Source organism: Marmota marmota, unplaced genomic scaffold (assembly GCF_001458135.2).
Source record: "Marmota marmota marmota unplaced genomic scaffold, marMar, whole genome shotgun sequence".
Classification (NCBI taxonomy): domain Eukaryota; kingdom Metazoa; phylum Chordata; class Mammalia; order Rodentia; family Sciuridae; genus Marmota; species Marmota marmota.
In genome coordinates this window covers 5,693,242-5,706,700 of record NW_026000261.1, presented here as the reverse complement: position 1 = coordinate 5,706,700, position 13,459 = coordinate 5,693,242, and the positions used below count along the sequence as shown (strand labels likewise).

At 37.7% G+C, this 13,459-nt stretch overlaps 1 protein-coding gene across 1 annotated transcript in view; it reads right to left on the bottom strand.

The window, feature by feature from the left end:
• Gucy2f (guanylate cyclase 2F, retinal) overlaps positions 1-5,185 on the bottom strand; it is a 113,290-nt gene extending 108,105 nt beyond the window's left edge. Inside the window, 1 exon segment of the mRNA XM_048796867.1 lies at positions 5,117-5,185. Coding sequence (XP_048652824.1) covers positions 5,117-5,185 — 69 coding nt within the window.
• Between the last annotated feature and the right edge of the window lie 8,274 nt (positions 5,186-13,459).

Below are 13,459 nucleotides of genomic sequence, written 5' to 3'. Positions count from 1 at the left end.
TATCATATTTCCGTTTTAAAGGTTCACTCTAGCAGCAGTATGGAGAATGGGTTGGAAGCGGGTAAGATAACAGGGGCAGGGAGACCAATTTGGAGGTGATATAGTAATCCACATGAGAAATGATGCCAGACCAAGAGAGTAGTAGTGAAGATTTAGAGGAATGAAGATGAATTCCTCCAAGATTAAAAATATCAAGGACAAGGGGCTGGGGCTGTAGCTCAGAGGTAGAGCACTTGCCTGGCATGTGTGAGGCACTGGGTTAAATCCTCACCACAGCATATACATCTACAACTAAAAAAATTTTTTTTAAAAAAATCAAGGACAAAACTGTGAGAACCCACAACACTTAAGATCAGTTGGAGAGAAAAGAGGTCATAATGAAAACTTAAAAGCCCAGAAAAGCAGCAAAATCCAGAAGATAATGGTAGTTTCCAGTGCAAGGAAGATGAAACTCTGAGGATGGAAAGTGTTTATGAACACCAAATTCTGCCAAGAAGTCAAGTAAGCTAAAGATAGAAAGGTATCCATTGGATTTGGACCCAGAGAGTAAGGATGCAAGTTAATGAGCCACGATGAATACAAAATGCATGGGAATTAATGAAGTAGAGTCAGCAAACATACAGAACTCTTTCAGGATGACATATGCAAAGTCTCTGGCCTTTGTCTTTCTCCACAACCCATCTCCCTCATTCTTTCTTCATGCTATAGTAAATATCATGTAGTTCTTCAGACATGTGTTCCATCAGCTGTCAAGCCTAGGATTCAGAAAATGCCATTCACTCTTCCTGGAATCCCCTCTTCCTTCTTCCCATCCTCCCCTTTCAGGTTCTCCTGATGAACTCTGCCTTTCAGATCATACTGAAGTGTTCCCTGCTTTGTGAAGTCTTAGTTAACACCCCAGATCGAGTTCATTGTATTTCCATCAGTGCTTCATACTTGTACCCATTAGAGAGGTATCAGTCTGATTATAAACTGTCTCTATTTCTGATCTGTGTTGCAGCAAGAATACAGAACTGTTTGACATCTCTATACTTACAGGACCTCATACTTTTAACCATATGGAATGAAGGACAATGACGGCAACTATCAATGGAGAACAGAGCCCACTAAACACTGCAAGTTCCTAGAGAGTCCATTTACAGCCCTAATGCCTAGCCAAGTGCCCAGCACCTGGTAGGCATCAGATAAATGTTTGTGAAATGAATTAATAACACATTCAAGTTGATCCAAGATCAGGAATAACCTCAGTAGACATAATAAGAAAAATTGCTTGGGAGAGATGTTAATGAGGAAAAGTCTTAGTAAATCCTTAATTCTAATCACATATCAAAATAATGACATGACCCTCTTCAGTGACAATCAGCACTGGTATGCGCTGGTCAAGTTCACTTGGTTATGTATTGCCAGCAACAGTTCTGCCTGTACTACCCATTTAATTGTTACCTCGACTCTCATCCCTAATTTTGTGAGAAACCCTGACTACTCAAGACACAAATCTGGGACACACCTGTGAACCTTTTATTATTATTATTACTATTATTATTATTATTATTATTATTATTATTATTTGCCATACTATGGATTGAGCCCAGGGATGCTTCACCACTGAGCTCCATCCCCAGTTTTTTTTTTTATTTTGAGGCAGGGTCTTACTAAGGTGCTGAGGCTGGCCTCAAACTTGCCATCCTCCTGCCTCAGTCTCCTAAATCACTGGTATAACAGGCATGTACCTCTACATCCAGCTTACATTTGATAAATCTTAAAGACCCACTATAATGCTATGCCCAACTTCATACACAGGTGAAGTCGAGTTTAAATAATGGTCAAGAAAGACTTGGGGAAGGAGCTATCACAAAATAACATGAGCCAGAGGCTGAGTGGTGTGTAGGATGCAAGGGAGGAACTTCAACTATGCTTTGGAGGTAGTAGAACAGCAGTTCTGAGATGGTTATGTGCGTAATACCTCAAATTTATTCCTAGAACCCCAAAGATAATATAGTCCAACCTCTTCCCCTCTTCCAATAGATCTATTTGGTGTGCTATGTTGAAGCACAATGAAGTATAAGTTGTAGACTACAAGCCAGGCTCTAATCAAGAGCTACATGCTTCTCTTCCCACCTTCCTCCAGCCCCAGTCTTTTCTGTGTCTTGGCAAAATTTGGGAGCCAGGGAACTCTAGAAGCAACTGCTCCTCTGGAGTAGCATTGAAGGGTCCCCTGTTTATGGTCTGTATTATAATAAGGATACTGAACTGTATGTCCCTGTCCTTATAGGCTCTCACTCTTTCAACCACTAGGAGGGAGCAAAAAGGAGGGCAACTCTATATGGGGAGTTGAACCCTATTCACAGCAATAAAGCAAGGGAGTTGCAATGGTTTGGATGTGGCTTGGGCCTGCCAAAACTTATGTGGAAGCGTGATCTCCAATATAATGGCAAGAGGCAGTGAGACCTTCAAGGGGTGATTAGGCTGATAAAAGGGATTAGGGTTTTTGTTGTTGTTATTGTTGTTGTTTTGTTTTTAGCGAGTGAGTTCTCACTATCACAAGAATGGATTAGATATCAAGAGAGTGTGTTCTTACAAAGTGAGCCTGACACCTCTCCTCAGTCTCTTGCCATGTGGCCTATCTTTCACATGCACTCACTCATTACTCTTTCATGCATGTCTGCCATGCTATGCCATCTACCATGTTATAATGGAGTATGAGGTCCTCACCAGATATAATTGCCTGATTTGGAACTTCCCTGTCTCCAGAACAGCAATCTAAATTAGCCTCTTCCTTCAAGTATCCAGCATCAGTTACTTTGTTATAGAAACACAAAATGGACTAAGAAGATAATTGGCTGCCTCTTCTCCCCCAATACACCAGTCTGACAGGTTCTTCCCCAGAATTTGTACATTTAAGTTAGAAATTACCACATGGAATAACAAAGATAAAATTTACTGAGTTGTCGCTAAGAGTCAAACTCTGGGCTACATTCTTTTCACGTATAATCTTAATTTAAAAAAAAGAAAACCCTCATCACAGAACATAGAGGTAGGAATAATTATCATCTTTTAATTTTTTTTCTTATAAGAGCTTTATGGTTATATATAGTAGTGGCATTCTTTTATAGATAAGGAATCCAATACTCAGAAAGAGTAAGTAACTTGCCTGAGGCACAGCATTTTAGAAGGGGAATTTGCACACCAGTTGATGGAGCACTGTACTATGCTTACAGACAGCCCCTATTCTATAAAGTCATTGAGACTACCAGTATAATACCTTCTATGCCATTCAAATCGAGTTTCAATGACTCACTTGTGATCTTAAAAATATTCCTTAGTCCCTCATGAAAGATTAAATTAGATAAAGAAGGGGAGGGACAGAATAAATTAGAAAGATCCATCAGAAATTCAATATTCAACTAGAAGAAATCTGCCACTGGTGTTTAAGCCCAGATCTGGGATGGCACACTTGCCCATGACTCAAGGCCTAATGTTTGCATATCTGGGGATTGGGGCCACTAGTCACACTGCGTTCTATGTAAAGCCAATGCTTGTCTTCAAGAATGGAAGTCTGGGGAGTATATCCTTTAGAATAATAGCTTCAATTCTCAATTTCTTCATCTGCAAAATAGGGGTAGATTTAATTTCATTCTTGTGAGATTAAGAACTAAAGAAGTTAGAATGATAATGGCAATGATAAGCATGTAATTATCTTTCAATAAATACAACTGTAAAAGAGGAGTATACTGGGGCTGGGCTTGGTGGCACAGTTCTGCCTTTAATCCCAGCAGCTTGGGAGGCTGAGGTAGGAGGATCATGAGTTCAAAGCCAGCCTCAGCAAAAGTGAGGCACTTAGCAACTGAGACCCTGTCTCTTAATAAAATACAAAATTGGGCTGAGGATGTGGCTTAGTGGTCAAATGCCCCTGAGTTCAATCCCTGTTGCTCCCACCCCCAAAATAAATAAGTGTACTGGGAATCAGAAGACTAGGGTCCAGGATCCACCTCTACCACTGACCCACCATTTGACATTAGACAAATCGTTCCCCTCCTCTATGTCTCTCTTTTGTTCCCTCTAAAATGGACTATAGGACCTTCCATGTCTATTTCTTCTCTGACATACATTAATCCTGGGCTTCTGTACTTCTCCAGGCAGTTACTTTCCTAAACCTCTGCAATTGTTAAGCTGCATTCTGAGTTTATCACCTTCCCTTTGGTGCTCCAATAACTTTCTTACTAGAGTTGGATATCCCCACATGGTTTCTACTTACTTCTATGTGGAAAATCCAGTTCCTGATTGGTTTGGGCCTAAAATCCTCTATCAAAGTACCTATGATGTGAAGGCCCCTCTTTCTTTCTATGCTACAGTTATGCTAGGACTGTAACTACAAAAAAGGGGTGGGGAGTATAGAGACCTGGCCAAGAAGTCTCATCAGGAAAAGCAATCAAGTATATTAGGGGGGAGAGCAATAATCTATGCTTGATTGTAAGTCCCCCACTTACATTTGTTCATTTTTATATCTCCAGTGCCCTGTATGATGCCTGACACATAGTAAATATTCAACAAATATTTGTTGAATAAACAATGAAGAGGAGATATGTAGCACAAATGAAATGTTTTATATTACTATGTTCTTGAAAAGGCTCTATTTAAAGCCTTGATCAGGATCCATCTTTGGCAAAATTATCCAATAGGCAAAGTTTGCCTTCAAGTTTCTAGCCCATCTCTCTTTGTCCCCCCATTAATGGGGACAAAAACAACTCCGAGGGCTGGGGATGTGGCGCAAGCAGTAGCACACTCACCTGGCATGCGTGCGGCCCAGGTTCGATCCTCAGCACCACATACAAACAAAGATGTTGTGTCCACCGAAAACTAAAAATAAATATTAAAAAAATTCTAAAAAAAAAAAAAACAACTCTGAGGAAAAAAATCTACTTAAATAATTTGCACAGACAGGTAAATAAATGATAAGATTTGACACTTTACCCTACTCCTTGCCAACGAATGATGTTCATTTCTAATAAGGGTGGGACATCTTTGTACCAAAATAGTTAATCTTGATTATTAGAATAATATCAAACATAAGTTGCCAGTAGGCAAAGAGAGATGGACCACTTTTAGAAACCCTCACATCAAAGAGATCAGCTATCTGTTCTAGGTATAAGCTTGGTGTTTTAATGTTATAATCCAGGTCATTCATCCTAAACACAATGCCTCCCCCATCCCAAATTCTAAAAATTATGCTTTTTCATTTTAAGTATTTCCCAAGTCTATCCATTTATGATATAGGACCTTCCTCAAGCCATGTGTCAAATAGTACCCCTAGGCATTCATTCTCAGTTTTTCTCTTTTTCTTTGTAAACTGCAAGGTAAACAATCCCCAAGCTGAAAGTTTGTTCTTACACTCTTTCTGATATCTATGCCATGCATTAGGTAATATTTCTAATTCTTCTAGGACTCCCTGCAGAATCAGAAATCTCTATTGCTGTAGGATTTAGTCTGGATCCCCCAACCCAAGATTTTACAGAAGAAAACTTATTCATAAAAAAGGGGGTGGGGAGGTAGGGAGGGAGAGAAAACCTGAAAGGGAGTGGGGAGGGAAGGATGGAGGAAGAAGGAAGGAAGGATGCCCTAAGGCTTCACCTACTGGTTTGAATTTAAAGACAAAATTATAGAGCTCTTGTGCAAAAGACATTGTCTATTGCCTCAAAACAATTCAGCTGAAGACTTCCCTGGGGTTAACGAGAAATATGGACATAACTAAGATAAAAGCTGAAGGTATGAAATTTTGGAAATAGAATACTGTTGACCCACAGTTATTCAAAGGCCGTTGCCTAGGTAACCCAGGTATGAATACCTGCGTGGGATCAGATTCCGTGGAAAGTGGCTAGAGTATAGGGATGCATCGTTTTATTTCAGGTAACTTTCACAATCTGGTGGGAAGCCTGGTTTCACAAGGAAAACACTGTTCTTTAAACATATACAAAGAAAGACTATGACAAAAAGCTCTGAGGGAAATGGCTCCTCATCCTAACTTGTCAAGCCGAGGACTTCTATGGATGATTGATCTTTGCAGTTACAGCCTGAATCAAGTTAACAGCTTGTATAAGACAACATCAGGAAGAAATAAAAAAGATTCATGAGAGTTTATAGGAAAGCCTATAAACCCAAACCTTGATTTAAAAGTGTCTCTAAGCCTTTTCCCCCGTGTCATTCTTTCTTTCCTTTCCGTCTTTCATTCTTTAATTTTCCTACTACATACTGCAGCAAAACTAACATATCTCAGAGTCTGAGCTCATAAGTGGGCTGTGTTTTTCCCTCATTAAAATCTTTCTTATAAACAAGAGCTGTCAACTACTCACCATGTAATTCACTGCTCAAATGTCTTTAATTTACCGCCTGCATATGCAAATCTCTGGCATAGCTATCTCAATATGTCCATTTCTGTGCATCCTGTATGCAGTCATAATCCTGCCAAGGACTCCAGTCTATTGATAAATCCCACTAATAGGGTAAATAATTGAGAGGGCTAGTAAACCTTTTTAAAACCATGCTTCAGCATCCCTAGACCAAGACCTGGATTAGGATTTAGAGTGACACTGCTAATCCTTTAAATTGATCCCACCTGTAGACGAGTTAGGGCTGAGCTACATGCATTGACCCAGAGATTAGCAAATAATTAGATATCTCTGGATAAATGCATCCTCCATAGATTACTGTCTCCTTCTACCTTTCAAAGTCAGACTCACATAACCTTGGATTTTGCCTCTATGTTCTTCCTTTTTCCCTTCTAATAACTACAAATTGCCTTTTCTCCAGGACAGCTCTAAATGCCAGAACATTCATCAGCTGTGATTCCAGCCCACAATATGAAAGATGATCCAGGCTCTCTCCCTGAAAAATTCAAAGTAGGTGAAGTTTGTTTCCCTCTTCTATTCCCATTAAGGACCTGCACTTCTTTCTTTCTGAGACCCCCAACTTTCCCCACACCCTTCTAGGCACACACACACCTCCATTCCCAGACCTTACACCTGTTTTTTCCTTATCAGTATCTGTGTTCTGAACATCACTCATTAAGAACCCTGTTCTAGATTCCTGAGGTTAAGACTGAGATGTTAATGGCTAAAAATGACTTTTACTTAATGGAGGATGCTAATATGACACCCATTACTATAACATCTTAACTGAGATATAATTCATCATTTTAAAGTATACAGAGGTTTTATTTTTTAGTATACTCACAAGATTGTATAACCATTACCACTTTCCAATTCCAGAGCATTTTTATTATCCCCACAAAGAAAGCCTGTGTCTGCTTAAAAATCACTCTGTACCCCTCCTCCTCCTAGTCCCACACAACCACCAGTCTATTTTCTGTCTCTATGCCTTTTCTGGATATTTAATTTAAGTGGAATCATACAACATGTGGTCTTTTTTGACTGGCTTCTTTCATTGAGAAAGCTATTTTCAAGATTCACACACGTCCCATCACACATCAGTACTTCATTCCTTTTGGTGACCAAATAACATTTCACTTCATTGGATATACCACTCTTGTTTATCAGTTGATAGACATTTGGGATGTAAGTGGTGGAACCACATCATGAAAATAAGTGGCTTAGTTTTGAAGTCAAGCCTTTTAGCCTCTTGAAGAAATCACAGATTTGAGCCCATTAGATTTATCCATATGCTCAAAAAATTCTCGTTGAATCTCTACATGTTAATTACAATATAATTTAATCATTAATCATTAGTTTAGAACAGAAACAAAACCACTGGGAGTCATTGTGAGTTTAAAAATATATGGATGTATCAAATCCTTTTATGATTACAAACTTAGAGAACATTCCTACAGACCTTTTAGAACCACAGAAACCTCAGCTATACTGTCTTGTAAAGTATTGCCATCAGTGTTTTCATAGATCTGTAGCATCACAACATCCCTGTGATTCCTACTAGATTTTGCTGAAACTCATATAGGTTCATGTTCTATGTCCCTAATGTCAAAGCCTATGAAGTAAAAGAATTCAAGGATCTCTGGATGATTGTTACTTCCTAAGGAACCATGGAATGAAATGATCCAAAATAACACTCTCTTCCTCCACAAAACTCTGAAGGCCGACACATCATTCTAGCTTCCCCTTAAAGCTCATTGCAAAGACAAAAACACAGTCCCTTTACATTTAATTATTTTTTACTACAAAACACTACAGAGAACCCCCAATTACATACATCATGGGAAAGTGGCAATGGCCTTACATGACATTAGCCCAGGATCTTTGTGTACCTTTTGAGACAGATTCAGGGCTGCTGCATGGCTATAAAAATAGGCTCTGGATGGTGTAGTCCTGGTTAATCATCCAGAACAAGGCTCAGGACAAGTAGTTCCTTGACGTCAGGCAGTCACGTGAAAACCTGGGGAGCTAAGGCAGGAAGACAAGTGAGAGTGAAAGAGGAAAACTACAAGAAAATATATTAGACAAATCTCCTCATCTTACCTCCAGGAAGGGCTCTGATCTGCAATTCTCAACCTTGTTTTTAAATTATCCTATACTCCTATCTCACTGAAAGTTGTTTTGCCAGTTCAGTAGTAGTAGTTCTCTCTGTGTGTACAGTGCTTATTGTGTTCAACTTTGTGTTCCTTCAGGACAACAGTTATACTTCCTGTAAACTGTCAGTATAACAGTGTATCAATTCATGTATTTCTCACACCAACCCTAAGAGATAGGTACAATTCTTAATCTTACTTTATATATAAAGAAAACATAAATGTCTGAGAGATTATGTGACTTGGACAAAGTTACACAGCTGCTAAACAGGGGAGTCATGACTCAAATTCAGGCAGCATGGTTCCAGAGCCTGACACTGATTAACTTTGCTATGTGCTATGTTGCTTTGGGTTAGCTACTGGGTGGTATTTTGTTTATGTGTGTGTTTGTGTGCGCGTGTGTGTGTGCGCGCACGCACGCGTGTGCACGTGCATATATATAATTTTGTTTACATATATGTATGAATATACTATGGCATTATAAATATGTTTGTTTTTTGTACATTTTTAAGCGGTGAGGTGGTATCCTGCTCAGTTTTCTACCATATTCAGCCCAGAAAACTTAGCCAAAACAAAGCTCAGTGCTGCCCTCTAGTAGTCAGCTCTCAAACTGAAATTCAAGCCAAGGCTATGATGATCCCACATAGCCACAGGATGTCACTATTATACCATTATGTATTGATAAACTCCTCTAATCTCAATTTTTAAATTAATGTGTTCCATGTCCATTGTAATGCAGAACAGTACAGATAAGAAAAATATTTTGTTTTCATTGAATACTGTATATTTTCTAAAATTATAATCCACCCAGGTATACAATTTTGTGAACTTTCTTTTTAATTTGGTATTTTAACATACATAGGTTCTCATAATGAGTATGGGCTTTGGAATCAAACTGACCTACTTTCAACTCACAGTTCTGCCTTTCCTGGCTGTGTGGCCCATAAAACTTGAGTTCCCTAAAGCCTCTCTTTCCTCAAATGAGAGAAAGAATCATAAACAGAACAACATCCCAGCAAAGTTGTGGGGATTAAATAAAATGACACATTAAGTGTCTTTGAACATAGTAGGTGCTCAAAATATGGCATTTCTTTGCCGGACCATTTTAAGACCATATTAAGCCCTCAGCACACTTGTTTTTGAAGACCCCACCCCATGTCTTTTCATATATAATTTGACATGTATCTATACCTTACATAAAACATGTATCTTGCTAAAATTTTTAATAATTTTAAAGCTTTGTTTTCTACATTTATTATTTATACTTCTTAACAGAGACTCTATATATTCAGGAATTCTTACAAATTATATAATCTAAACAATAATTTTCCAATGTATTGAAATTTTTCTAAATTGAAAATATAATAAATATATAACTGGTGAATGTCACTTCCTTAAACATGTATTGAGTTTGATTTTATAGTTATCTTCATATTTTGAAGTCAATAACTTGAATCAAACTTCATCCCCATTTGCAGGTCCTTGAAAAGTTCATAGGCCTTAGGCATTGTGCTTACAGTGCTTACTGGAGTAAAATAAAAGCCTCTGGATATCATTATTATAATTTCATTTATGCCTTATTTTATGCCTGAAGAATATTTAATTTTGTGAGTGTTCCAAATTGTACTCAATCATTTTCTATTATTTTATATATAGTTTCCAATTTTCATTTATTTTCCAATAAATGATCCTGCAGTGTATATCTTTAAATATAAACCTCTTTACAATATGCTAGAATTACTACTTTAGGATAGATTCCCAAAAATTGAATTACCTTATCAGAGGATATGAAACCAGTAATGGTTCTTAACATATATGGTGTAATTATTTTCCAAACATTTGGACCACTTTATGCTATCACCAATAGTTAATGATGTAAAAGTGTCTATTTTATTGCCATATCACCAGCTTCAGTGTGTCTCAAATTTATACTTGTCAATTTCCTGGGACAAAATTGATATTTTATTTTAATAGAAATTTTGGGTTCTAATTAGTTATTTAAAATATTTTTCCCATAATTTTGTAAACCATACACATATCCCGTTTTGTGAATCCTCTCTTTTTCTGCTTCTAAAGTCCAGGAATAGGCAAGAAATATCCCAAAATTAATGTTTTGCACAACTTATGCAGAAATGGGTAGTTAGTAATACTATATAATACTTAACAGTGATAAATACTATGGGTAGATTGACTCTAATTCCATTCTACTTCATAATCTCCTGCAGCTAGGATTTTTCATGAAATTTAGATATCATCAGTAGATGCACTTATGTGAAGTCTAGTGATGAAAGTGGACTGATAAGCTAGAAAGAGTAGACTTATTTGTCCATATGAGGTTTTTCTCAGTGTTCACTTTCCACCTTTTAAATCCCACAACTGACTGAATGAGGTCCAATAATATTATGGAAAGTAATCTGCTTTACTCAAAGTTCACCAATTTAAATGTTAATGTCACCTAAGAAAACATTTTCACAGAAAGTATCTAAAATAATATTTGACCAACTCTCTGGACACCATGGTCCAGCCAAGTTGACATACAATACTTAACATCACAATGAGTTACCCTGGTATAGATTAATCATTTTTTAATTCTATGAATAATGATGAGCTCTATGAAAATTAAAGAAAAATTTAATAGAAGTTCATTGGAGCAGACAAAGGGGAATGAAGGGAAGGGTGGGTAGATGGGAATAGGAAAGACAGTAGAATGAATTGGACATTAATTTCCTGTGTTTATATATGAATATACAACCAGTGTAACTCCACATCATGTACAACCACAAGAATGGGAAGTTATACCCCTTGTATGTATAATCTGCCAAAATACATTCTACTGTCATGTATAACTAAAAATAACAAATAATAATTTTAAAAAATCTATACTGGAATATGTGTCTATCCCTCTGAAGACAATGCACTATTCCCTTCATAATGGAAGAGGTCTAAAGTAATTGACCTGCTATCAAGTAGCTATCTGGTCCTCCCAGGCAATAGTGCCATACCAGGAGCTCTATACTGGTTTTGCTACAGACAGGATGGATATCTAGCAGATGCAATAGCCAGAATCCGCTTTAATAAGCTGCTGAGTCCAGGTTCAATCTCAGTTGTGCCTGCATATTCACTCTCTTCATGGGCCTCTTGAGCAAGTACTGAAAAGGCTGAAGAGAGAGTCTAGGTAACATCAACTGGCTGCATCATATTTTTCACGTGATCACTGAGGATTGCCTCTGTACAAGGAACCTTCCAATGGGCGTTTATATAGGGCATAATTATCTTCACACTATGTCTGTCCCAAGAGATCTCTCTGTGCATTTTTCCTTAGATCTCCTGCCACTTTGTTGTCCAATTATGTTACTTCCAACTCCCTGACAAACAGACACATACCTGAGGCCATTTCTACTTGCACACAAACTAGACAGCTAGATATTCCCCACTGAAGTTCAGTTTTCTTGGAGGAATTGCCTTCTTCACTGTCAGGGCCTCCAAGAGAGGATTACAGGGGAGTAACCATCAATTTCTAGTTATTCATGGCCTATTGTGGAAGTCCATGGATAAATCAAGCAAACAGTTCTTCCCTTAATTACTTTCTTTATCCATTTTATGATGCTATAACAAATACTACAGACTAGATAAATTATAAAGAACAAAAATTTATTATCAAACAGTTCTGGAGGCCAGGAAGCCTATGATCAAGATGCCATAGGTTAAGTCCCAGTCTCTCTGCTTCCAAGATGATGCCTTGAATGCTGCTTTCTCTGGAGAGGAGGAACAATATATCTTTGCATGGCAGAAGAGAGAAAGCCCACTCTGCCAAGTCCTATTTATGATGGCATTAATCCATTTATTAGGGCAGAGTCTTCATGATATAAATGCATTCCATTAGGCCTTACCTACCAACACTGTTGCATTTGATGTTAAGTTTCCAATAAATGAGTTTGGGGAGGATGGGCAAAAGCATTCAAAACATGGCAACTGCTCAAAAAGAAGTCTCCATGAATCCATAGGAAAGAAGATGTTACACAGGTGAGATGATGAAGGGGTAGGAACAAATATCATGGGAGTGTTGAATCATTGACTCAAGCAGATGCCTTTCAAATCTGTTTATTCCCAGTCTTGTATATACTATGGTAATTTTATAGTGAAATACTGATGCAAATATTTATTTTAGGATTCAATGAATTTGTAAACATAACCACTTCATGATGGGAAGTACAGTTGTATAGTCTTCATTTGTCCCACATTCAGGAATTCAGTCCCTACCATTAGCAAGCCAAGAGGTACTTTTCAAATAGATAATTGTTAAGTCAAAGAGAGAATGGACTTGCTCCAACCTTTAGATTCTATAATAAAATTTTCTTATTGGTGCTTTCCAGAGACTCAGAAACTACTGATCATATGGTCAAAATGGTAGAGCATCTTGTCCTACAATCTTGATCCTTTCTCTTCTGGGCTGTTCTCCAAAATAGTACCTGATTAAACATATTCACATGTAGTGTATATTGCCTTCAAAATTCAAACAAGCTCACCAATCATTATACCTCTTTCTTCAAGGTAAAGAACAATTTTTCTTTCCCTTTATAACTGCATCTCAAGATGTTCCAGATTAAGCCCCTAGAAACTTCACCTATATGACAGGATACTGATTTATCTCTGGGTATCTAATTTTATTTTTACACCGTAAGCATCAAGTCTAATTAGTATGATATTGTCAGTTTGGTGGAACACAGTAAAAGTACAACATCCAAAATTTCAGCTGTAGTTGGCATCATCACCAGGTTAGTTTTCTAATGATTTAATGCCACAATCATATCTTACTTTTTTTTCAATGCTGGAGATCAAATCAAACCCAAGGCCTCAATATATTAGGCATGACTTTACCACTGAGCTGGACCCCAGCCCACTATCTTACTTCTGTACTACTAAATA